Raw genomic sequence first — 27,587 nt, forward strand, 5'->3', positions numbered from 1 at the left:
CGTCCTGTACATCCTCGTGTTGCAAATCAAGTGCAGATTGAAAGAATAATTGATAGCATCAATGCACCAGGTCCACTCACTCGTTCAAGGGCAACATAGCTAGCAAATTTCTATGGGCACTTCGCATTCGTCTCAATAACAGAACCCAAGAAAGTTGAAGAAGCCTTCATGGAACCTGAATGGATTCAAGCTATGCAAGAAGAGCTTCAACAATTTGAGCTGAATAATGTATGGGAAGCGTCCTGATCCTCGGAAGCACAATATAATAGGCACCAAATGGATATATCGCAACAAGCAAGATGAGCATGGTCAAGTTGTCAGAAACGAAGCTCGTCTCGTTGCTCAAGGATATACTCAAGTAGAAGGGATTGACTTCGATGAAACATTTGCTCTTGTGGCTCGACTTGAAGCCATACGCATACTGCTGGCCTATGCAAATCATCATAACATACTTCTATATCAAATGGATGTGAAGAGCGCTTTTCTCAATGGCAAGATTGAAGAAGAAGTGTATGTTGCACAACCGCCTGGCTTTGAAGATCCAAAACATCCTGACATGGTATACAAGCTCAACAAGGCACTGTATGGCCTCAAACAAGCCCCTCGGGCTTCGTATGACACACTCAAATACTTCCTGAAGAGCAAAGGCTTCACACCTGGTTCCCTCGACCCCACTCTCTTCACGAAGACATATGATGGTGAACTGTTTGTGTGCCAAATATATGTGGATGACATTATCTTCGGCTGCACCAATCAGAAATACAGTGAAGAGTTCGGATATATGATGCAAGAGCAATATCAGATGTCCATGATGGGAGAGCTGAAGTTCTTCCTTGGTCTTCAAATACGACAGCAACGCAACGGCATCTTTATATCTCAAGAGAAGTATCTCAAAGATTGCCTGAAGAAGTTCGGTATGCAAGACTGCAAAGGCTTCACGACGCCAATGCCAGCCAAACATCATCTGGGTCCCGACGACAATGATAAAGAGTTCGATCAAAAGGTATACCACTCCATGATTGGTTCTTTACTTTATATATGTGCATCTAGGCCAGATATTATGCTTAGTGTTTGCATGTGTGCTCAATTCCAAGCGTCGTAGCGTCACTTAGCTGTGAAGCGAATTCTTCGATATTTGGCTTACACCCCAACTCTAGGATTATGGTATCCAAAGGGCTCAGAGTTTGATCTGGTTGGATTCTCGGATTCTGATTATGCTGGTGACAAGGTGGATCGCAAGTCTACATCAGGCACATGTCATTTTCTGGGACGATCACTTGTATGTTGGTCTTCAAAGAAGCAGAACTGTGTATCTCTCTCCACTGCTGAATCCGAATACATTGCTGCTGGATCTTGCTGCGCTCAGCTTCTATGGATGAAGCAAACACTCAAAGACTATGGCATTCATCTGAAGCAAGTGCCACTCTACTGCAACAACGAAAGCGCCATCAAGATTGCCAACAACCCAGTTCAGCACTCGAAGACAAAGCACATTGGGATTCGTCATCACTTTCTCAGAGATCATGTTGTGAAGGAAGATATTGATATCATACATGTCAACACTGAAGAGAAATTGGCAGGTATCTTCACCAAGCCCTTGGATGAGAAGAGATTTTGCAAGTTACGGTGTGAGCTAAATATCTTGGAATCCTCAAATGTCCTGTGATCAGGCACACATCCTAACACTTATGCATATTGATGACTTAGATGTGCAACACACAAAGTAAAGTATATCTTCAATCAATGAAGACATGCATTCTAAGTGTGAATACATTAATGAAGAATTTGACTTTGGAGCTCCACGATAATTGTGCGCCGTGTCTGGGTCTAATACTTCCTATACAATGGGTAACGCCACCACCAAATGTTCTTTTTGAAGTGTTTCACTCATGGCGTTACATTTGCTATGTCTTCACATTTGGTTTGGCTTCAATCTCAACATGTCTTCATGATTATCTTCACTATGTTGATTATATATATATATATACTAGTGTTCTGTCCTCTACAGCATTCACTTATAGCTATGTCTTCTTGTTGAATCTTTTGAACTAAGTAAATGTGATCGGACCCTAACCTCTCTATGCTTTCTATCTCAAACTCTATCTCTCCAAATCATATGCATTCTCTTGAAACTGTCAAATGTCTTCTCTACGTCCTTGTCAGCAGAAGATATAGAGACAAACATTAAGTCCGCTTTCAATGCTAATTCCTTCACCTGAAACCCAGAGAAGTGGGAACGACCACCCGACAATCCAGGCGTGCGTGGGACATGGAACAACCTCCGATATGCTGCATGATGGCCATGTGTTCCTCAGATGTGAACCGCCAGGGGCACCTGTGTAATAACACTGAGCCACCCCTGTCCCTATAAATACATGCCTCACCACAGTCATTATCTCTTATTCCACTCCCTAGTGCCAACGCTAGCCCTCGACGATGCCAGCGACGAAGCGCTTAGCTGCTGCAACCTCTCCGCCACCGTCTTCACGCCGACCGCGGACATCGTCTTCTCCGCCATCGCCGAAGGTGTCCTCCGTCGCCAAGTTAGGGCACAGACGATCGAACTGCTCGGCCTCCTCTTCCACTCCGTCTAGCAGTTCTACGTGTGGTAAATAAAACGTCCTTTTTATGGCCCCTTTGATCCTATAGATTCGTCACTTTCTACCACAAGCAGTTTCTGTTCACACAAGTTGGATCTATTTCATACTGCATCTCATAATATGCCTAGTATATTCACTTATGCTTCACAAAGTAGTTAGATTCCTCACTTGTACTGATCTGTGGATTCGTACAAATCTGGAACCAACTCCTTATCTATGAGTGAATGTCTTCGCACGACGAGGTCAATGTCTTCTAAACTGATTTATCTTCAAAATCTTCTAAGAATGCATATGACCTCTTCCCCTTCCCTCGCGCCTTAATGTTGTCATAGGTACATGTCCGTGGGAGAATCCCTTGGTTCTCATAGTCTGCATTCATTTGCAGAATTCTTATAGCATCATATAAATTCTCCTGAAGCCAGTTCCTGTTTGTCCAGCAAACGAAAGCCTTTGAATCCTTTGAACGTATTGAAGCCATTCAGTTTGAAGTTCATGGCTGCAGAGAAATCAGTAAGGAAGGGTGGCAGACAGTGTCGTGGGGGAACATCAAGAGATTTGCCTGATGAACTCTCAGAGCTTTACAAGACAGATCCCGAAGAGGATTACAATCAGCGCAAGACCCGAGTCCAATGGATTCGAAGATATTGGGCGGAACAATGGTTCAAATACCGGTTTGTGACCCAGGAATATGCTGAGAAAAATGCCATCAAGCGACCGTGGGGAGACATCCTATACAAAAATCTTCAACCCAGGTCCAGAGAAGAAGCCATTGAACAAGGCTTCTATCCCTGCATGGTCCGAGGACCACAGCCTGCAGATGCACACCCATCGTCACTACTATGGTGTTGTGACGACAATCTGTTCAAGCGCAACTTCCAATTTGCCCAGAATTCGGCGAAGGAGAACAAGAAGTCTTTGGGATTAGACTTAAACCCTGGTCCATCTGCTCCCCGTGCCGAGGGAACCCGCGAAGCTGAACCCAATCTTGTTGGGCCCTTCTACAACCTGGAAGGTCTCATCACTCATATCGTGGTTCAAGGGACAGTCGTGGATGAGCTTGCAGATGACGCTGAATCACATGAAGCGCCTGCAGTGCCAAAGCCAAAGAAACTGAAGCAGCCTAAAGCTTCAAAGCCTGACTCTGCACCAAAAATCTCACGGGCGAAGCCACTGGCTACTGCACCTCCTGAAGACAGTGTGCAGTCTGAAGATCTGTCACGCATCTCCATGCCCCAGAAAGTCAAGATGCCTCTGCCACACACCAGCCAAGAACAGACTGCTGCTGCTATTCTGCGCAACGATGCCATTGATCTGTCGAGTGATGAAGATCTAGCAGATGACGCCTTGAGCAACTGATCAAGAGCAAAGAAGAAGCAAAAATCTTCAATGATCTTCCTCTCTTTGACGTGGCACTCATACACAACTTCATTGATGAGTGGTTTGACACGCCCAACCTCAGCTTTGAAGATCTGCAACTTCCAATTGGCCTCAGTGTTGCCTTCCATGGCGCCATTGCTTCAGAGTTAGCTATAGCCCAGCGCATCATTGAACTGAAGCAGAAGATTGACTTTGAGAAAACTCAGTTCAAGAAGCATATGGCCAAGCTCAGCGTGCAAGAGGTGAAAAACTTCAAGACTATGCTGCACGAGCTCAAAGAAGCCTTTCTCAAGAAACGTGCAGAAGCTCAAGGTTCTCATGAGTGCATGAAGATCCTGGCTGACAAGAGTGTGCAAGCCTACAATGAGGCTGAGAAGCGCAAGGCCCTTGGGCGTCCTGGCATCGACCCCAGGATGGCTGCAAAGCAGAAGAAGAAGAAGAAGAAGAAGAAGAAGAAGAAGAAGAAGAAGAAGAAGAAGAAGAAGAAGAAGAAGAAGAAGAAGCCCGCTATGGCCGAACCCAACGCACCAAGGCAGGAAGCACATCCCATTGTCTTCCCAACCAGCACGACTGGCTCGAAGCCAAAAGCCAGGTCTACCGCTTCAGAACTGAAGAAAACGAGGACTGCTGAGGCTGAAGCTAGAAAGAGGAAACATCCTGAAGCCTCTGCTGCTGCTCCCTCCAAGAAGAAGCGGAAGACCAAGAAGGAACGGCTGCTCCCACAGAGCCCTTAATTGTTGAACCCATCTCCATGGTTCGCCCTGCCGCTGAACATCAAGAGCGCCAACTGACTGTCCATGAGCCTGCTTTCACAGAGGCTCATGAAGCTGAAGACTTTCCAGCAGCTGATACCCCTGCTTCTGAAGACATTGGTCACCATGACCATGTTGAAGATGATGCAGTTCTTCCTCAGATCGAGCACCAACAGGTATCATCGCCTGTGCTTCGCACAGCGAACTCATCAGCATTGGTCATCCTCTGATGCCAATTGCTCAGGATGCATCATGGCCTGATCACCCACAGCAACAAGTCACACCACCCCGGCAAGAAGAAGAGGATGACTTTGAGGCCCAGCCAACTCCATCTCCACAGGCATCGCCAGCGTTATGCAGGCTTCGCAAAGGACCAAGGCCTCCAGTCTCTGAGTCTGAAGCTAAAGCTGCTGAAGACATTCCGGCTGCATCAGCCGATGACACCCAAGAAGAAGAATGTGTCCCCACTCCCCCAACTACTAACGAAGCTGTTCTCGCGGAGAACGTGTCTGTGCCCGACCCTCCAGCTCATCAAGTGGAGGTAGAAAATCTTGAGGCTGCCACCACCAACACCAATGAAGCCACTGACGCTGTCATGGCTGAAGCAAATGTGGAGCCTACACCAACCCAAGAACCAGAAGTCAGCAAAGCCAATGCTACTGCTTCTGTTCCTGTGCCTGCTGCTGGTCCTCAGTTTGACTATCATATAGAGCATAAGCCTCAGGTACAGAAGCCAATGCCAAGGTTGCCCAGGTTTCCAGGTCCTGCATCAGCACCTGGATCCTTCAATGTCAACAGCTTCAAAGCAGACAACACCTTCTTCAATAGCACCAAGAACCCCTACTCAAGGGAACGAATATCTTCTGATCGGTTCTGGAGCTATCCGCAGCGAAGCTATTACTCCTGCATTCTATACAATCAAGGTCGCATCTTCCCACATATGCGTCTTGACACCGAATCAATAGCTGGTCTGCCCTGCTTGGAAGAAGCTCTAGACTGCTTCAAAGAGGTTGGATTGTTGCCTTTCGTCACCGACCAAGAGCAATGGAATGAAGAGTTGCTGCTCCAATTTTATGCCACACTTCACATACGTGGTTACAACAGAGACCCGAAGACTTGAACCCTTGAGTGGATGACAGGAAATGTTCATCACGAAGCCAAAGCCTTTGATATCATTGAGATCACTGGTCTGCCCACTCCTGGAGATCTCTATGAACCTGGATGTGAACTTCACACTGAAGCTATGGAGAGCATCTTTCAGAATCCTGAACCGAACATGAGTCAGATGCTCAGCATGATGAAGCCTTTGCCACAACACACTGCATATCCTAAGGAGTTTCTTGTTGAAGACCTAGAGTATCTTCCAAGCACCATCTATCACATTTTAAGGCGAACTCTCTGGCCCATCAAAGGACATTCCCCATATGCAAAGCTGGAAGGTGCAATGAAGACTTTGGTCTTCTATATTCTTCACGGCAAATGCTTCAACGCACAAGACTTCTTCATCCGCCAACTTGCTGCTTCAGGATCTGATCTTTTTGGCTTGAAGTTCTACGCTCCATGGATAATGCGGCTGATCAAATTCCACTCAGCTATCTCATATCAGCCCTCTGCTCACAATCATCGGATCTTTATGCCTGACATGGATATGTCCATTGAAGCCCTCTATCCAGAGCCTGCCAAGGAGCCTATTAGTCTTCAGACTGCGGAGCATCAAAGTTTCTCTCAGAACATTGAAGGAGTTGAAGCAGTCACTCGTGTTTATGCTCTGGCTGGCACTACACGTGCACCTCATCGGGCCCTCACTGAAGCCACTGAAAGCACCATTGCCCAACGGCCCAAGAAGCGATCTCGTGTTCTCAATGACCGAGAGCTTCTGGTTGCTCTTCATCAGAAACAGGATCGGCATCATGACTGGCTGAAGCGTCAAATGAAAAGCCTCTTGGTGGATGTCAACCGCATTCGCAATCTTGCCACCAAAAATGCCTTTGTTGCCCATGAAACTTGTCGGCGTACATGGAAAGGGCTCACGCTTATGTGCTCTGAGGATGATCTTCAAGATGATGGCTTCTCTGAACGTTTCAAGTTTGACTCCACACCTCCCCGAAGGGCTGTGCTGCGACGAACTCCCTCTCTTGAAGACTCATAGTTCTCTTCCTCTGCGGCAACTGTGAATGCCAGAGTGATCGAGGACAAAGACGATGCTACTTCACCGCCCCCTCCTTCAGCACGCGTCGACACTGCCCCAAGCTCGTCTGCACCGCCTAACAACACCGACGACCTTGCTACTTCACCTACTCTTCAGGGGAACAAGTAGATGCTCTATGTCTTCGAACCTTTTTGGTCCTTACTGACAAAAGGGGGAGAAGCATATGAGTTTGATAGTCTTCAAGCGGGTCCATATGGGCGGTTACTTAATGTTTTGCTTAGTTTTAACAACTCTCGTTTTGATACATTTGGTTCTTTGAGTTGTAACACTTAAACTCGATGGTCGTCTGCTACTTATTTTCTATTTTGTGATGCGATGATAAATTCCGCATGTGCGATGATAAATTCCGCACTTAGATCATTTTGCAGACGTCCATTTTCCATTATGCATGATGAGTTGTCATCATAAGTTGAAGAGGATCTCCACAAGTACAACCTGCCATGTGCATTTGCATTCCAAAAGAAAATTACTTATATGCACATCTTCAGGGGGAGCCCTTACAACTTATGAAGACAATTCCTTATCCTTTACAATTTCACATATTATATTCCCCGTTGAATACTTCAACTAGTTTGTCATCAATCACCAAAAGGGGGGAGATTGTAAGTGCATCCAGTGCCACCCCTAGTTGGTTTTGGAGTATTGACGACAAACCTAGTTGAGGGACTAATGTGTTTGTGAGAATTGCAGGATAACACAGGTAGATGTCCCTCATTGATTCGGTTTTCCTACCAGAGATGACCCCTAAAAATGTATGAAGACATTGAAGTCAAAGGTGGTATGTGAAGATATTCACATTGAAGACTATGACAAGAGAAGACATCGCATGAAGCCTATGGAGCTCGAAGACTTAGATCTTTCGTCGTTCTTTTTCTTTGTTGAGTCATAGGAACCACCGTACTAACAAGTGGGGTCCAAGAGAACCAGTCAGAATGACTGAAGTGATGCTTAACCAAAATCCTATGTCTTCGAGTGAAGAGTATGAGAGCGAATCTTGCCCAGAGTTGGACAAGTCAGCTTTGCTTGTAGCCCAAGTAAAGTTGCCGTGTGTTTGAAATCTGACCATTGGAACACGTGTCAGTTCCATAGTGACCCAGGGTCATTTCGGACAAATCAGGTCGGGTTGCCTAGTGGCTATAAATTGCCCACCCCCTACAACCATAAACGGTTGGCTGCTCAGAGTTAGAGTACGGCTTTTGTCGTTTGAGAGCAACCCACCTCGAAGCCTTTGAGAGAGAATTCCTTGCGAGGATAAAGCTCTAACCACCCAGAGCCAAAGAGTGTTAGGCATCACTTAAGTCTTCCTGTCTGTGTGATCTGAAGACTTATTACACTTGAGGACTGTGAATCCTCCAGCCGGTTAGCCGTCGCGTTCTGAGCATCCAAGAGTCATTGTGGATCGCCGGTGAACGAAGTCTGTGAAGGTTTGGGAGTCTACCTTGAAGACTTACCAGAGTGATTGGGCGTGGTCTGTGTGAACATAGCTCAAGGGGAATACGGTGAGGACTAGGTGTCCTGAGCTGCGTGTTCAGGACTGGGTGTCCGGGACTGTGTGTCCTCAGGTTTAAATACCTAGCCGCCCTAACCAGACGTACAGTTGTCACAGCAACTGGAACTGGTCTAACAAATCATTGTCTTCAATTCGTGCCGATGAAGGGCAGTCCGGAAGGTGGAGTTAGCACCGGGCCTATTCTTAGAAGAATAAGTAGGAGTAGGAGCACTCTTCTTCCTCAAGCGTAGCCGTATTAGTTGGATCCGGCATCCTTTCGACTGGAGATACCCTAGCATTACAAATCTCTCCTTGTTGTAACTGCACCCTTCCTCTTTCTACTGACCTCCTTGTCTGATCCTGAATTCCCTTTCAAACTACTTTCTTGCCTTCCTTGACCAATGTTATGGATGGTGCACTGGTTGAGAAAATAATTGGCCCTTCCTTCTTATAGCAACAAAATCCAATCTCCCCCTCATGGTTTCATCCTTCCCTTCCCTTTACTCACTGTTGGTCCTTGTGAAGTCATTGTATGATTGCATTATCCTTTGTCTTCACTTAGTTACTGCTTGTTCTGATTGGCTTCATAATATCTTTCTACCTGATCCTTACTACCTAGCTGCTATTAGTCATTGTACTTTCACTTCATTGAATACTTGACTATGGTTTGCCTAGTGTAGTCTACCTTCCGCTGCATGGTAATAGGTTTATTTCTATCGTTTGTCTTCGAAACTTCCACGTTTTGAAGACTTTCATAAAAATCGCCTATTCACCCCCCCCCCTCTAGTCGATATAACGCACTTTAAGCTGGAAAAGGAGCAAATATTAGAGACCTATTTTGCACAACTCCAAAAGTCCTGAAACTCCACGAAAGTCAGTTTTGGAATATATAAAAAATATTGGGCAAAGAAAGCACCAGAGGGGGCCACCCACCATCCACGAGGGTAGGGGCGCGCCCTACCCCCTGGGCGCGCCCCCCTACCTCGTGGGCCCCCTAGAAGGATTCCAGTGCCCATCTTTTGCTATATGAACTCTTTTGCCCTGGAAAAAAAATCAGAAGGAAGCTTTTGGGACGAAGCGCCGCCGTCTTGGGCGGAACCTAGGCAGAACCAATCTAGGGCTCCGGCGGAGCTGTTCTACCGGGGAAACATCCCTCCGGGAGGGGGAAATCATCACCATCGTCATCACCATAGATCCTCTCATCGGGAGGGGGTCAATCTCCATCAACATCTTCAGCAGCACCATCTCCTCTCAAACCCTAGTTCATCTCTTTTATCCGATCTTTGTCTCAAAGCCTCAGATTGGTACCTGTGGGTTGCTAGTAGTGTTGATTACTCCTTGTAGTTGATGCTAGTTGGTTTATTCGGTGGAAGATCATATGTTCAGATCCTTTATGCATATTAATACCCCTCTGATTATGAACATGAATATGATTTGTGAGTAGTTACTTTAGTTCTGGAGGACATGGGAGAAGTCTTGCTATAAGTCATGTGAATTTGGTATTCGTTCGATATTTTGATGAGATGTATGTTATCTTTCCTCTAGTGGAGTTATGTGAACGTCAACTACATGACACTTCACCATTGTTTGGGCCTAGGGGGAGGCATGGGGATGTAATAATTGGATGATGGGTTCCTAGAGTGACAGAAGCTTAAACCCTAGTTTATGCGTTGCTTCATAAGGGGCTGATTTGGATCCATATGTTTCATGCTATGGTTAGGTTTACCTTAATTCTTCTTTCGTAGTCGCGGATGCTTGCGAGAGGGGTTAATCATAAGTGGGATGCTTGTCCAAGGAAGGGCAGCACCCATGCACCGGTCAACCCACATATCAAATTATCAAAGTAACGAACGCGAATCATATGAGCGTGATGAAAACTAGCTTGACGATAATTTCCATGTGTCCTCGGGAGCGTTTTCCTTTATATAAGAGTTTGTCTAGGCTTGTCATTTGCTAAAAAAAAGGATTGGTCCACCTTGCTGCACTATGTTTACTTTTGTTACTTGTTACCCGTTACGAATTACCTTATCACAAAACTATCTGTTACTGATAATTTCAGTGCTTGCAGAGAATACCTTACTGAAAACCGTTTGTCATTTCCTTCTGCTCCTCGTTGGGTTCGACACTCTTACTTATCGAAAGGACTACGATAGATCCCCTATACATTTGGGTCATCAAGACACTTTTCTGGTGTCGTTGCCGGGGAGTGAAGCGCCTTTGGTAAGTGGAATTTATTAAGGAAAAATTTATAAAGTGTGATGAAATTTATTGTCACTTGTTACTATGGAAAGTAATCCTTTGAGGGGCTTGTTTGGGGTATCTTCACCCCGACTAGTAGAGCAAAGAGTTGCTCCTCAACCTACTAAACCTACTAAAAATGTTTACTTTGAAATTCCTTCGGGTATGATAGAGAAACTGCTAGCTAATCCTTTTACAGGAGATGGAACATTGCATCTGGATTTGCACCTAATCTATGTGGAAAAAGTTTGTGGATTATTTAAGCTTGCAGGTATGCCCGAGGGTGTTATCAAGAAGAAGGTCTTCCCTTTATCTTTGAAGGGAAAGGCATTGACATGGTTTAGGCTATGCCATGATATTGGATCATGGAACTACAACCGATTGAAATTGGATTTTCATTAGAAGTTTTATCCTATGCATCAGGTTCATCGTGATCGTAATTATATATATAATTTTTGTCCTCGCGAAGGAGAAAGCATTGCTCAAGCTTGGGGGAGGCTTAAGTCAATGTTATATTCATGCCCCAATCATGAGCTCTCAAGAGAAATTATGATGAAGACTATTGAAATCAGATGGGATTTATTGGAAAGAATTAAATGCAACTCTGAAGATTGGGAACTCGACAAAGGTAAGGAGTCAGGTATAACACCTAAGTTTGATTGTGTTCAATATTTTATGGATACTGATGCTTTTCGTGAATTTAGCACTAAATATGGACTTGACTCTGAGATAGTAGCTTCTTTTTGTGAATCATTTGCTACTCATGTTGATCTCCCTAAGGAGAAGTGGTTTAAAAATCATCCTCCCATTGAAGTAAAAGTAGTTGAACCTATTAAAGTTGAAGAAAAGACTATCACTTATAATGTTGATCCTCTTATTCCTACCGCTTATATTGAGAAACCACCTTTCCCTGTTAGAATAAAGGATCATGCTAAAGCTTCAATTGGAGTTCGTAAGAGTAATACTAGAACACCTACACCCTCTGAGAAAATTAAAGTTGAGCCTACTATTGCTATGGTTAAAGATCTCTTGACCGATAATATTGATGGGCATGTTATTTACTTCTGTGATGAAGCTGCTAGAATTGCTAGACCCTATACTAAAAATAAACATAGACATGTTGTAGGCATACCTATTATTTGTGTTAAAATAGGAGATCATTGCTATCATGCCTTATGTGATATGAGTGCTAGTGCGACTGCAATACCTCACTCTTTATACGAAGAAATTATGCTTGATATTGCACCTGCTGAGTTAGAAGGTATTGATGTTACAATTAAGCTTCCCAATAGAGATACCATTTCACCAGTTGGGATTGTTAGAGATGTTGAAGTCTTGTGTGGGAAAGTTAAATATCCTACTAATATTCTTGTTCTCGGTTCCCCACAAGATAACTGTTGTCCCATTATATTTGGCAGACCCTTCTTGACTACTGTTAATGCAAAGATAGATTGCAAAAAGGATATTGTTACTATTGGTTTCGGGGATATGTCTCATGAGTTTATTTTTGCTAAATTTCATAGACAACCCCATGATAAAGAATTTCCTAGTAAAGATGACATCATTGGTCTTGCTTCTATTGCCGTGCCTCCTAATGATCCTTTAGAACAATATTTGCTAGACCATGAAAATGATATGTTTATGAATGAAAGAAGGGTCTATTTTGAAACAGGGACCTATTTTTTAAACAATATATGAAGTATTCTTTAAACAGGGACCTATTTTGAAACACAACTTGCCTGTTGAAATTCTAGGGGATCCTCCTCCACCCAAGGGTGATCCCATGTTTGAGCTTAAACCATTACCTGATACTCTTAAATATGTTTATCTTGATGAAAAGAAGATTTATCCTGTTATGATTAGTGCTAACCTTTTAGAGAAGGAAGAAAAGAAATTATTGAAAACTCTAAAGAATCACCATGCTGCTATTGCATATACTCTTGATGATCTTAAGGGTATTTGTCCCACTCTATGCCAGCACAAAATAAAATAGGAGAAAGACGCTAAACCAGTTGTTGATCACCAACGACGGTTAAATCCTAAGATGAAATAAGTGGTAAGAAAATAAATACTAAAGCTTCTGGAGGTAGGTATAGTTTATCCCGTTGCTGATAGTCAGTGGGTAAGTCCTGTCCATTATGTCCCTAAGAAGGGAGGTATTACTGTCGTTCCTAATGATAAAGATGAATTGATCCCACAAAGAATTGTTACAGGTTATAGAATGGTAATTGATTTCCACAAATTAAATAAAGCTACTAGAAAAGATCATTACCCTTTGCCTTTTATTGATAAAATGCTAGAATGATTATCCAAACATACACATTTTTGCTTTCTAGATGGTTATTCTGGTTTCTCTCAAATACCTGTGTCAAAGGAGGATCAGGATAAGACCACTTTTACTTGCCCTTTTGGTACCTTTGCTTATAGACATATGCCTTTTGGTTCATGTAATGCACCTGCTACTTTTCAAAGATATATGACTGCTATATTCTCTGACTTTTGTGAAAAGATTGTTGAGGTTTTCATGGATGATTTCTCCGTGTATGGGACTTCTTTTGATGATTGCTTAAGCAACCTTGATCGAGTTTTGCAGAGATGTGAAGAAACTAATATTGTCTTGAATTGGGAGAAGTGCCACTTTATGGTTAATGAAGGTATTGTCTTGGGGCCTAAATTTTCTGAAAGAGGTATTGGAGTTGATAAAGCTAAAGTGGATGCTATTGAAAAGATGTCGTGTCCTAAGGACATTAAAGGTATAAGAAGTTTCCTTGGTCATGCCGGTTTTTATAGGAGGTTCATTAAATACTTCTCTAAAAGTTCTAGGCCTCTGACTAATCTCTTACAAAAAGACGTTCCTTTTTTCTTTGATGATGATTGTGTAGAACCATTTGAAATACTTAAGAAAGCCTTGATTTCTGCACCTATTGTTCAGCTACTTGATTGGAATTTACCCTTTGAAATTATGTGTGATGTTAGTGATTATGATGTAGGTACTGTTCTAGGACAAAGAGTTGATAAGAAATTAAATGTTATCCAATATGCTAGTAAAACTCTAGACAGTGCCCAGAGAAATTATGCTACTACTGAAAAGGAATTTCTAGCGGTTGTATTTGCTTGTTATAAGTTCAGACCTTACATTGTTGACTGTAAAGTAACTGTTCACACTGATCATGCTGCTATTAAATATCTTATGGAAAATAAAGATGCTAAACCTAGACTTATTAGATGGGTTCTCCACTACAAGAATTTAATTTGCATATTATTGATAGAAAGTGAGCTGAGAACTCCGTTGTAGACAACTTGTCTAGGTTAGAGAATGTTCTTGATGACCCACTGCCTATTGATGATAGCTTTCCTGATGAACAATTAGTTGTCATAAATGCATCTCGTACTGCCTCATGGTATGCTGATTATGCTAATTATATTGTTGCTAAATTTATACCACCTAGTTTCACATACCAGCAAAAGAAAAAGTTTTTCTATGATTTAAGACATTACTTCTGGGATGACCCACACCTTTATAAAGAAGGAGTAGATGGTGTTATTAGACATTGTGTACCTGACCATGAACATGAAAAGATCTTGCGCAAGTGTCACTCCAAGGCTTATGGAGGACACCACGCTGGAGATAGAACTGCACATAAGGTATTGCAATCCGGTTTTTATTTGCCTACACTTTTCAAAGATGCCCGTAAGTTTGTCTTGTCTTGTGATGAATGTCAGAGAATTGGTAATATAAGTAGACGTCAAGAAATGCCTATGAACTATTCACTTGTCATTGAACCATTTGATGTTTGGGGCTTTTATTTTATGGGACCGTTTCCTTCCTCTAATGGGTATACATATATTTTAGTTGTTGTTGATTACGTTACTAAGTGGGTAGAAGCTATTCCAACTAGTAGTGTTGATCATAACACCTCTATTAAGATGCTTAAAGAAGTTATTTTTACGAGGTTTGGATTCCCTAGATACTTAATGACTGATGGTGGTTCACATTTTATTCATGGTGCTTTTCGTAAAATGCTTGCTAAGTATAATGTTAATCATAGAATTGCATCTCCATACCACCCACAGTCTAGTGGTCAAGTAGAACTGAGTAATAGAGAGATTAAATTAATTTTGCAAAAGACTGTTAATAGATCTAGAAAGAATTGGTCCAAGAAATTTGATGATGCATTATGGGCCAATAGAACTGCATGTAAAAATCCTATTGGTATGTCTCCGTATAAAATGGTTTATGGAAAAGCATGTCACTTACCTCTTGAACTAGAACATAAGTCATATTGGGGCTTTAAAGAGCTCAATTATGATTTCAAACTTGCCGGTGAGAAGAGGCTATTTGACATTAGCTCACTTGATGAGTGGAGAACCCAAGCCTATGAGAATGCCAAACTGTTTAAAGAAAAAGTTAAAAGATGGCATGACAAAAGGATACAAAAGTGTGAGTTTAATGTAGGTGATTATGTTTTGTTATACAACTCTCATTTAAGATTTTTTGCTGGAAAACTTCTCTCTAAATGGGAAGGTCCTTACGTTATCGAGGAGGTCTATTGTTCCGGTGCCATAAAAATCAACAACTTCGAAGGCACCAATCCGAAGGTGCTGAATGGTCAAAGAATCAAACATTATATCTCAGGTAATCCCATAAATGTTGAAACTAATATTATTGAAACTGTAACCCTGGAGGAATACATAAGGGACACTTTCCAGAACATTTCAAACTCCGAAAAGGGATAGGTATGTGGTACGGTAAGTAAACTGACTCCAAAACCGTTCTAATGGAAATTTTTCTCCGTTTTGTAATATTTAAGAAAATAGGAAAATAAGAAGTAGTTCGGGAAGGACACGAGGCGTCCACGAGGGTGGAGGGTGCGCCCTACCCCCCTAGGCGCGCCCCCTGCCCCGTGGGAACCTCGTGTGCTCTCCGGACTCCGTTTTCTTGCAGGATACTTCTTTTGGTTGGTAAAAATTCATTATATAATCTCCCAAAGGTTTTGACCACCGTATCACGCAAATATCTCATGTCTTTGTTTCGAACTGTTTTTTTCTGACAGATCTAGATCACCATGACGTCTCCAAGCGCCCCCAAGGACAAGTTCTCCGAGAAGGTCATCAATCCCTACCTCGCAGAAGTGCTGCAACATCCTCAAACAATTGAGATGCGTGAGGGGTTGCTTCACATCAGCGATGTTGAGGGACCAAGGAGGACCGGAAGCGCGGAGACAAGGCTCGAAGCACTAGAGCCACAAGTTTTCAAGTGCCAGGAGATGGTGGAATGTGGACTCGACGCCAATCACATAATGATCACGGAGTTCACCAACAACCATAAGTTGGATGCCAAGAACATTGGGGAGACCATCTTCAAGCTTCACAAGAAAATCGAGCGCCTCCAAGCCTAGATCTATGACCTGCAAAACCAAAATTGTGAGTGTGAGTTTGGCTGCAGATTTGAGGATCCCGGAGACTCGATCATCCTTCTATGATGGTGAGCCTATGCCTTGGAAGATGGACGACAAGCCTACATCATCAACAACTCCATCATCACCATCCCCAAGGAAAGAGACATAATCACATGGGTATGGGCACTCCCCTTGGCAACTGCCAAGCTTGAGGGAGGTGCCCCGGTATCGTATCACCATCACACTTCTATCTTTACCGTTTTTCTTAGTTTGATCCTTTTGGTAATATCTTGATCTAATAGAATAAAGTTTTAGTATGATCTAGTTTTGAGTTTGCTTTATGATCCTTCTATGTAATCGAGTCCATGAGCTATATATAATAAATATTAGTTTCTAGTCAAGGGCTTGATTATCTTGATATGATCTTGAGGGAATAAAATAAAAAGAAAGAATAAAAATAAACAAAGAGATCATACTGATCTTATGAAGAGTAATGACTTCACATAAAAAGAGTATGATGAATAAAAGTTGTTGAGAGTTGACAAACATAGTTTTGGTCATCGTTGCAACTAATAGGAAGTAATAAAGAACGAGAGGTTTTCACATATAAATATACTATCTTGGACATCTTTTATGATTGTGAGCACTCATTAAAATATGACATGCTAAAAAGTTGATGTTGGACAAGGATGACAACGTAATGGGTTATGTTTTCTTATATCCGAAATAAAGTATATTGTCATGGATCATCCAACATGTTGGGCTTGCCTTTCCCCCTCATGCTAACAAAATTATTTGCACCAAGTAGAGATACTACTTGTGCTTCTGCATATCCTTAAACTTAGTTTTGCCATGAGTGTCCACCATACCTACCTATGGATTGAGTAAGATCCTTCAAGTAAGTTGTCATTGTTGCATGCAATAAAAATTTATCTCTAAATATGTATGATCTATTAGTGTGGAGAAAATAAGCTTTATATGATCTTGTGATATGGAAGAAATAAAAGCGATGGACTGCATAATAACGGTCCCTATCACAGGTGGCAATATAAAGTGACGTTCTTTCGCATTAAGATTTTGTGCATCCAACCATAAAAGCACATGACAACCTCTGCTTCCCTCTGCGAAGGGCCTATCTTTTATTTTTATGTCTTATGCAAGAGTCGCGGTGATCTTCACCTTTCCTTTTTACATTTTATCCTTCGGCAAGCACATTGTGTTGGAAAGATCCTGATATATATATATATATCCAATTGGATGTAAGTTATCATTAAATATTATTGTTGACATTACCCTTGAGGTAAAAGGTTGGGCGGCAACACTATAAGCCCCTATGTTTCTCTATGCCCGATTAAAACTCCATACCCATAAGTATTGCGTGAGTGTTAGCAATTGTGAAAGACTAAATGATGGTTGAGTATTTGGACTTGCTGAAAAGCTCTTATATTGACTCTTTCCAATGTTATGATAAATTGCAATTGCTTCAATGACCGAGATCATAGTTTGTTAGTTTTCAATGAAGTTTCTGATTCATACTTGACATTGTGAATAGATTGTTACTTTAGCATAAGAAATCATATGAGAATATATATATATATATATATATGATCATGATGCCCTCATGTCCGTATTTTATTTTATCGACACCTTTATCTCTAAACATGTCGACATATATTTCGTTATCGGCTTCCGCTTGAGGACAAGCGAGGTCTAAGCTTGGGGGAGTTGATACATCCATTTTACATCATGCTTTTATATCTATATTTATTGCATTATGGGTTGTTACTATACATTATGTCACAATACTTATGCCTATTCTCTCTTATTTTACAAGGTTTACATGAATAGAGAGAATGCCGGCAGCTGGAATTCTGGGCTGGAAAAGGAGAAAATATTAGAGACCTATTCTGCACAACACCAAAAGTCCTGAAACTCTATGAAAGTCAGTTTTGGAATATTTAAAAAATATTGGGCGAAGAAAGCACCAGAGGGGGGCCACCCACCGTCCACGAGGGTGGGGGGCGCGCCCTACCCCCCTAGGCGCGCCCCCCTTCCTCATGCGCCCATCTTTTGCTATATGAAGTCTTTCGTGCTGGAAAAAATCAGAAGGAAGCTTTCGGGACGAAGTGCTGCCGTCTCGAGGCGGAACCTGGGCAGAACCAATCTAGGGCTCCAACGAAGCTGTTTTGCCGGGGAAACATCCCTCCGGGAGGGGGAAATTGTCACCATCATCATCACCATCGATCTTATCATCAGGAGGGGGTCAATCTCCATCAACATCTTCACCAACACCATCTCCTCTCAAACCCTAGTTCATCTCTTGTATCTGATCTTTGTCTCAAAGACTCAGATTGGTACCTGTGGGTAGCTAGTAGTGTTGATTACTCCTTGTAGTTGATGCTAGTTGATTTATTCGGTGGAATATCATATGTTCAGACCCTTTATGCATATTAATACCCCTCTTATTACGAACATGAATACGATTCATGAGTAGTTACGTTTGTCCTGAGGACATGGGAGGAGTCTTGCTATAAGTAGTCATGTGAATTTGGTATTCGTTTGATATTTTGATGAGATGTGTGTTGTCTTTCCTCTAGTGGTGTTATGTGAACGTCGACTACATGACACTTCACCATTGTTTGGGCCTAGGGGAACGCATTCGGAAGTAATAAGTAGATGCTGGGTTGCTAGAGTGACAGAAGCTTAAACCCTAGTTTATGCGTTGCTTCATAAGGGGATGATTTGGATCCATATGTTTGATGCTATGGTTAGGTTTACTTTAGTTCTTCTTTCGTAGTTGCGGATGCTTGCGAGAGGGGCTAATCATAAGTGGGATGCTTGTCCAAGGAAGGGCAGCACCCAAGCACTGGTCCACCCACATATCAAATTATCAAAGTAACGAACGCGAATCATATGAGCATGATGAAAACTAGGTTGACGATAATTTCCCATGTGTCATCGGGAGTGTTTTCCTTTATATAAGAGTCTATCCAGGCTTGTCCTTTTCTACATAAAGGATTGGGCCACCTTGCTGCACCTTTTTTACTTTTGTTACTTGTTACCCCTTACGAATTACCTGATCACAAAACTATCTGTTACTGATAATTTCAGTGCTTGCAGAGAATTCCTTACTGAAAACCGCTTGTGATTTCCTTCTGCTACTCGTTGGGTTCGACACTCTTACCTATTGAAAGGACGACGATAGATCCCCTATACTTGTGGGTCATCAAGGGGCCGGGTTATACCAATGGTGGTTTATCAAGAGAAAGCCCATGAAGATATTGAAGGTTGCGATTCATGAAGGCCTGAAGCCCAAAGGCGACTTAAAGGCCCATAAGTGTAAACCGCCATATATGTATGACTTGTATTGTAAGGAAAGTGTAATTAGTCACCGAGCCAGACACGTTGCTTATGAGCCGACCGGGACTCTATGAGCCGCGGGGTGCCAACCTGTGTATATAAAGGGACGACCCGGCGTCGGCTTAGGGGAAGAGACAACAGATCGAAATCTAGGTCAAGCGTATTCGCTCCCTGGTAATTGAAACATAAGCAATACCACCTCAAACTGGATTAGGCTTTTACCTTCACCGCAAGGGGACGAACCAGTATAAACTCCTTGTGTCCTTTGTCCCATTTAACACCTTTAAGCCAACCTAGATGCGATGGCTCCATGAATAAGTCCTTCTTCTAGGACATCTGCCGTGACAATTCCACGACAGTTGGCGCCCACAGTGGGGCCAGCGCATGGCGGTTTCGAGTTCTTACAGGGCAGCTTCGGAGGGATCAAGGGATACGTTGTGGGCCAGATGACCAAGAGTCATCACGGCAATCTCTACATCGACGACGCGGGCTGGGGCCCCGAGGCCAGCTCAATCGAGTACGGGTACTGGGTCCCCTTCGGCAGAATCCGTGTCTTCATCGGCAAGATCGGTTAACCGGGCCCTGAGCCGGACATCTGCACCGACATCATCGAGACGGCTCAGCGTGCACGACCCGCCTGGGTTCAACCCGCCGTGAAGCATGCCTTTGTTGGATTTATCCATGGGGCAGAATTTAAGGAAGGATTTGTTTCTGGCTGTGAGACGGCCATCTACTCCGATGGTGAATCGTCCACAGGCGAGACTAACTCAATGTATCAGCTGCAAGATGGCCCGCTTCTGGGCTGTTTCGATGGTGACAGTATTCCGGACCCCCTATGAGCCACCGATCAGGGTGGCGATTTTCATGGCCGGTACATAGCCGGTGCTCGGCTCAATGGCTGCTGCGGCTATGATCTCTAACTCAGCGGCAGCAGCGGCGGCTGGTGCTAGCGGTTTAGCGGGCCCACCGGCTCAAGTTTTCACAGAGCTGTTGGAGGCTCTGTCAACCTTGATGGGGGTCGAGGTAACCCCGGACAACCAGGAACAACATAAGGTAGATGTGGCTAAGCTGAGAGATGAGATAGCTCAAGCCAAGGAAGATCTGGCGGCTGAGACGCTAGGATGACTACAGAGCGGGCTGTTTTGGATGCTCAGGCATAGCGGATTCAAGCAGATTTCTACCGGCTCACATTGGACCAGAACGCTTCAAATGAGATCCTGAGGAGGAGGCACCAGAGTCATTTACCCCCAATTTAGGAGCCAAGGAACCTCTTCAATACGCTTGGAGCAGGGACCAGTAACCTGCCGGTGGTAAATCAGACGGCTGAAACGCCGGGGGGTGGAGCGCCGGTTCAGCCACGCGTGATAACTCTCCGCGTGTGAATAATACCCCACCTCAGCATGTGTTGACACCGCCGGGTCATTATTCCAACCCTTTGGACAATATGATTGCTGCGGGAACGGGATTGGCGGCTCTGCCGGTTGAAGGCGAGTCTCCGATGGCGGTTGAAACACGGAGGGCCAGAGAACTTCTTCAGACGGCATTGGAACAGCAAGCGGCTTATTCTTATAGTCATGAGCGGATTCATTCAACCCCTTGTCCAAGCCGGAGCTACAGTAGGAACATTGACTCACCAGCGGTTTCAAGTACTGAACGGCGCTGTAACCAGCCTCATGGACATGACCCGGCGCGCGGAGGTGCTAATGCTCAAACTCTACTAGATCAGGGCAGAGCACGTCGGGAGGCCGAGCTGGCGGCTCAGCTAGCGGCTCATCAACATGCGCCGGCTTACCCGACGACTTCGGTGGAGGCAGGCATGACCTCTAGAACATTGGGTGTAGCATGTTTAGCGCCGGCTCTGCGTAACGAGCATTTGCCCAAGGATTTCAAGGATCCTCGTAAGGTGCCTAATTACACAACAGATCAGCCCCCTGAAGTTTGGGTTGAGAGTTATGAGATGGCCATGAAGATGCTGGATGTTAGTGAAGCAGCATGTGCTAAGTATTTCACCATGATGCTGGAAGGGCCGACTCGTACTTGGTTGAAGGGGCTGCCCGCCAACTCAATTAGTTCGTGGGCGGAGCTGAAGGCCAGTTTTATTCAAAATTTCAAGGATACGTGCAAGGAGCCAATGTCAATCATGGATTTGGTTTCTTGTGTTGAAGGTGAGGGAAAGTCAACAACCAGCTGGGTACGTTGGGTCTCGACTATCATACACTCATCAGATAATATCAACGTCGGCTCAGCAGTTTTAATGTTGGAGAAAAATTGCCGTTTCCTCCCTCTCAAACAGAAGCTTGGGTGTATTAAGCACCATTGAAGTGACATGGGGGAGCTCATGGCGGCCCTTGTCAAGTATGCCGACTATAATAGTACCAAGGACCCTGATTCTGATGATAAAAAGTCGGGAAAGGGAAAGAAGAGTACCGGCATGAGACAGTAGCACAACTCGGCCAGCCAGGGCGGCAACGGTAAGCGCAAAGCTGATGGGAATTTAGACTTCATGGCCAACACTTGTGTACGGAATAATAACCAGCGTCGTAAGGGGAGGCCGGCTTAGGGGACGAGATTCGACCTCGAAGCAATAATGAATCAGCCATGTCCGAAGCACGGAACACATGAAAAGCCATCTGCCCATTTGTGGAAGGATTGTTTTATCATGAAACAATTCAGGGATTCTCATCTTTTCCAGCAAAACCATGGCCCGAATGGCGGTTTAGGGTACGGCCCTCATGGTCTGGGTCATGGATGGGGCGGTTCAAGTTCCGGTTGTCAAAGCCAAGGCTATCAGGGTGGTTATAACCAATAGAATAATCAGGGAAATCAGCAGCAGCAACCTAGTTATCAGAGTAACCCAAAGCAATTGAATAGTGGGCAGTACCACGTCATCACCACGAGTTTATGTAAGTGGGATCAGAAGCTCCATAAAAGGGCAGTGAACACTGTTGAACCGGCGGTGCCCCGTTACTTACGGTGGTCTGAACAAAAAATCCTCTAGAGCCATGAGGATCACCCGCCCGGGGTTGATAATCCGGGTCACTTGGCTCTGGTAGTAGCTCCTCAAGTTGGAGGATTGATAATCCCCAAGTGCAGGGAATCATCGTAGCAATTCCCAATGGTGGAAGTGATAAGTATGGAGTGTCGAACCCACAAGGAGCTAAAGGTAAGATCAACATTCTCTCAAGTCCTATCTTCCACTCATACGACTCTACGTACACTCAACATTCCCTTCCAACTAGAAACGAGAAATAAAACTACGTTGTGGGTAAGAGAATAACTTTGCATGATATCGGAGAGCTGTAGGTGTTGTTATCATAAAGTTAGAATATATTACTAAATATTATAAATAGCGAGTGTGGAATAATGATCGATCGATGTGCGGAATTGTCCTAGGCAATTGTTAACAAGACCGGTAGTCGTCATTGCAATTTCATATGAGGGAGAGGCATAAGCTAACATACTTCCTCTCTAGCAAGCATCCGCAACTACTACAGATCATTAAGGTAAAACCCAACCATAGCATTAACATATCAAGTCCCCTTTATCCCATACGCAACAACCACCTTACTCGGGTTTATGCTTCTGTCACTCAAGCAACCCACTATAAGTGAATCATGAACGTATATTGCAACACCCTACAGAGGGAACCCCTCACGCTTGCGCGACACGGAGGGCACAATAGGACAGCACTAAAATAAAACATACAACTCATACCAATCTAGATCATCAATCAACCCAAAGACAAAGGATATCTACTCAAAACATCATAGCATGGTAACACATCATTGCATCATAATATGTGGCATAAAGCACCATGTTCAAGTAGGGATTACAGCGGGGTGCGGAAGAGTGGACCGCGTAAAAGAGATGATGATGGTGATGTTGATGAAGACGATCACCGCGGCGATGATTCCCCTCCCGATGTTGGATCCGGTGACGGCGGCTATTGAGCGCCGCTCCTTTCTTGAAGGCATTGCTGTTGAAGAATCTCCTCGTTCGTGTGATGTAATGAGATGGATGGTGCGGATATGGTCATTGATGTAGTTGCAGATTGTGGATCTGATCGTTTTAGGGTCTTTTTCTCGCCTACACATAGCTTTGGTCTTATATGACTTTGCTATTTGTTGGCATGTTCTTGTGTGCGTGGGTTGGTGTTGGCTATGTGCATCCTATTTATGCAAAGGTCGGGTGTGCTTATTGTGTTTGTATTCTCTTGATTCTTCATTCCGAGCAATAAATTCACCCTTTATCAAAAAATCTTTATCAGAAGGAGCCAGCAAGAATTTCAGATAACAGAATTTCTCTAAGCCCGAATAGAACGAACCGTATTAACTGAACAGACCGAACGCCCAGGGTTACTTATGAGGGAGGCTACACGAATAAAAGCTGCGTGTATATATGTGTTTTCTCTTTTTTTTAGGGAATATATGTGTTTTCTCTTACATACGAGTGGATCATCTTTTGTACTACAAACTCAGCACAGCAGCTATAGCTAAGCTAGTTTTCTACTGTGAGTGAAGCAACACCACACCCTGTATTAAATATATAGAATCCTTCCTGATATAGGTTGTAGCTGAAATTCCAACAACCAACCAAGGCAGAACCAATTGAGGCCACATCGACGTGGATTTGTACCAGCTAGCGATTAAATAAAATGGGCCTTGCAGAGATGGTGGCCAACATCCAGGACCAATCACGACACACAGACAGACGCTTCAAGAAAAATAATAGCCTTGTTATGTCTTTGCAGCACATGAATCAGATAGATTGTGTCCAGCATGTACGTACTGCTTATTGGCCTCTTATTTCAGATAATAGGTGAAAAAACATCCTGGCATCCACATACAGCCTCATGATGATGTATTGATGGATATAGTAATTCAACATTTCCGACCTGTTTTCCATATCCTATTGATGATACCATCTGGCTCAAAACATCTAGAGTATTGAGATGAGATAAAAGATGCTTCAGTTCTCTAGCCAGTTCTCTTCCAGGAGTGGGCTGGTTACGTCGGTGCCGCCCCATTTGCGCACACGGCTCGAAGCTAGTCTGGCCTAGAAAATTTGACATTCAAGAAAAGGAATATAAGTAATGAATGAATCATATAGTATATCCAAAGTTGCTAAGGTGGGACTTGTAGCTATTTATATGGACGAACTAAAATAATTCAGTTATATTTCTATCTCCATTTCCTGCAAACTTTTGAGAGGAATGGCGATGGATGGGATTTTATACCTCTACATTCCAATCCGTTCTCCACACTACGAAGAGTAACATAAGTGTCTGGAGTGCAACCCCGCAAAGCATGCCACCCCAGACCCCCTGAAATCATTGTTTGTTAATATAACATTCTTTTCTTGCAGTGGTTCTTCAGATTAACATGATATATTAATTACCCCAACTCCGTAGTTGAAGTGGTAGCCGAGAAGGTACCCCAAGGGTAGCCCAAATGCGTAGTAGCAGCCTAGATTGATGTATGCAACAAGGCCTTGCCATCCTCCTCCAATAGCAACCCCTGAAGCATGCATGCAGAGACGTAGGAGGTTGAGGTGTCATCCTCCTTAATCATCTAATTAAGAGGCATGTATCTAATTATATATACACATGCATATATGTATGTATGTGTGTGTGTGAGAGACGTGATTCAGGACCATGCATCAGCCGAACCGATGGTCCATGCCGTACAATTGAACATCCTACATGTGGATCCATGTCATGAATGCCATCTCCATCCAACACTTTGTCTCATGCATTGTTTAACATGCAAACAGCTCACGCTGTGCAGTTTTAATCAACCATGTATGGATCCTCATGAACAGTGTCTAGAAATCAATGATGTCGAGTGTAGGTTCTGTTGAACCATGGTTCCGTAAAACATCTTCGATGTGTGTGACACACACACATACATACACATATATATATATACCTGAAATCACAGGCTGCAGGCTGTTGAGCACCATGGTCACCCCAAGCAGTCCAGCAATCTTGGAGACAGCGTATCGGAGCTCCAAATCGCTAGTGAAGATGATGGAGAACTTATCTCTAAAGATCAAGACGAGGAGCATGCATAGCAGCCCGATGAGGAGCGACTCGGCGATGACGACGATGACAGCGTGCATGGCTGCCATTGGACGTCCAGCACCAAGCTCATTGGAGACTCGGACACTGATAGCAGAATTGAGGCCAACGAAGATCATAAGCGCCCATCCTTCTACGCTCATGCTGAACAAAATATAGCATAATTAAGGGTCTAGTAAGTTGAGAAAGAGAGTTGAGACGTCATCGTCTGTCTAGTAAGCCGCAGTACGTACCAGATCCCAAGCGAGTCTACGGCTAGCTGCGCATCCTGAAGATGGCCAGTGAGAACCGGGATCATGCTCATGTACCAAATATCAAGGCAGAGCATGACGGCTGACTCAAGCGAGAGCCTCACGAACGACCACATGTCTTGCAAAGCCGCCATGGACCATCCCCTCCAGCCGTCCTTGCACCAGCCGATGATGTAGGCCGCCTGGCACAGCGCGATGGCCCAGAGCGAGATGTCGTATGCCACGGCGGCGCCTGGGGATCCCCATCCCAACACGGTGACGAGGAGGTAGGTGAGCGTGATGTGGAAGCCGAGTCCGGCGACCCCGATCCAGGCTTGGACCAGGACCTTGCTCTGCGCCTGGAGGAACTTGCCGCTGGGGAAGTTGACTGCCAAGGAAAGGGCGCCGGGGAGAATGTACAGCGCGAAGCGTGCGGCCTCGCGCGCCACGTTAGGGTCCTGGCCCAAGGCCAGGAGCACCGGCTCGGCAAAGACGTACAAGGGCACCATGAGGAGCGCGGCGACACCGAGGACAATCCAGGAGCGCTGCAGGTACACGCCGAGCATGGCCACCTGACCGGCGCCGAACGCCTGCCCGCACAGCGTCTCCAGCGCGCTCCCCATGCCCATCTGCACGCAACTCCAAGTAAGTTATCATCCCCTCTATAGTTAGTTAGTATGGAACAATGATGCATGCATGGCTGGGAGCGCACGTACCATGAATCCAAGGGCGAAGGTGGAGAAGACGGAGATACCGATTGAGGCCGCGGCCAGTGGCAAGTTGCCGAGGTGGCCGACGAAGATGGTGGTGATGGAGCCAACAGCATACAAGCTAAGTGTGCTGACGGCGATAGGCGTGCCGATGCCCCACAGGAGCTTCGATTCCTCCCACACCATATGCGCGGCCTTCCGGAAGGTGTGCACCCCCGCCACGTCGCCGTCGCCTAACCGCATCGCTGGCTCCCTCGTCCGTTCGTGCTCGCTCGTGCAATAGAAATGTGAGCTGCTTCCAGGTGAGCCACCGTAGAGCTTTATACAAATCAACTAAGAATGGCAATGGACCGGGTTTGGACGGATATATCCATACTATATCCATGTCCATTAGCCTCACCGTTGCCCGCCCACAAAGGCATCCATGGCCACGGATGTCGCCCTATATCCAAACCGGCAAATATCCTGGTATCCGTTGGTGTACAAACTAGGTGCACCGATTCAGCAAAACAACAATATTTCTGCAGTATCTAGGCAACTTTTCAAAACTATATCAGCAATAATTCTATCCCCAAGGCATAGAAATAGCAAAGCAACAATATTTCTACCACATAGATAACACCACAAAATACATGTCAGATGGTTATCCATGGATATCCATGGGCATAAAATCCTTTCCATTCCTAGCCACTCAGGCCCAACCTATAGGCTCGAGTCGCTGTCTATCATGGAATGTTCTCTATTTCACTTACCAAGATCTCACGGTCATCGATAGTGACTTTTTGAGGTATTCATGGATACGACCAACACTTATTAACATATTGTGCTAGATGCCTAGATAAACATCACGTCAAGTCTTGCCTCTCGGGTATCTTTCCTCTCAAAATAAGACATACTAGCAAAAGAGCCCGTGCATTGCAACAGGAAAAAAAATAATCATAACCAGTAATGGCTATGACCACAATTTGTTCATATCTCATCCCATGATTTTAAAAGTTTGTTCAAAAATGCAAGAAAATGTTCCTTTTTTTACACTTATTCACAAATTGCAGCAATGTTCACGTTTTATAAAAAAAATATCATGGTGTTCAAAAAACTTGGTAATTCAAAGAATTATTCTGATTGTCAAGACACGTTTTCTAAA

At 44.2% G+C, this 27,587-nt stretch overlaps 1 protein-coding gene across 2 annotated transcripts; it reads right to left on the reverse strand.

Moving 5' to 3' along the window:
• Window positions 1-24,133: 24,133 nt before the first annotated feature.
• Window positions 24,134-26,884, reverse strand: LOC125546261 (protein DETOXIFICATION 34). 2 transcript variants are annotated; one of them, XM_048710472.2, is made up of 6 exons: window positions 26,450-26,761; window positions 25,737-26,362; window positions 25,352-25,647; window positions 24,822-24,940; window positions 24,661-24,747; window positions 24,190-24,479 (listed from the first exon to the last, which is right to left on the reverse strand). In XM_048710472.2, the coding sequence occupies exons 1-6, from the start codon at window positions 26,684-26,686 to the stop codon at window positions 24,393-24,395; spliced, it is 1,452 nt and encodes a 483-aa protein (XP_048566429.2). In that variant the 5' UTR covers window positions 26,687-26,761; the 3' UTR covers window positions 24,190-24,392. The 2 variants fall into 2 exon arrangements, with proteins under 2 accessions (XP_048566430.2, XP_048566429.2); XM_048710473.2 differs by lacking the exons at window positions 24,661-24,747; window positions 24,822-24,940 and adding an exon at window positions 26,844-26,884 and having other exon boundaries at window positions 24,134-24,479; window positions 26,450-26,735.
• Between the last annotated feature and the right edge of the window lie 703 nt (window positions 26,885-27,587).

Source organism: Triticum urartu, chromosome 3A (assembly GCF_056163025.1).
Source record: "Triticum urartu cultivar PI428250 chromosome 3A, HENAU_Tu73, whole genome shotgun sequence".
NCBI lineage: Eukaryota > Viridiplantae > Streptophyta > Magnoliopsida > Poales > Poaceae > Triticum > Triticum urartu.

What these genes read in the sequence shown, in the direction of transcription:
- LOC125546261 (XM_048710473.2), bottom strand. Translation starts at nt 26,869, where the DNA reads ATGGATGCCTTTGTGGGCGGGCAACG. An exon ending in GCCTTTGTGGGCGGGCAACG is followed by an intron (nt 26,736 to 26,843) that starts GTGAGGCTAATG and finishes ACCTGGAAGCAG; the next exon opens with CTCACATTTCTATTGCACGA. An exon ending in CCTTCGCCCTTGGATTCATG is followed by an intron (nt 26,363 to 26,449) that starts GTACGTGCGCTC and finishes AGTTGCGTGCAG; the next exon opens with ATGGGCATGGGGAGCGCGCT.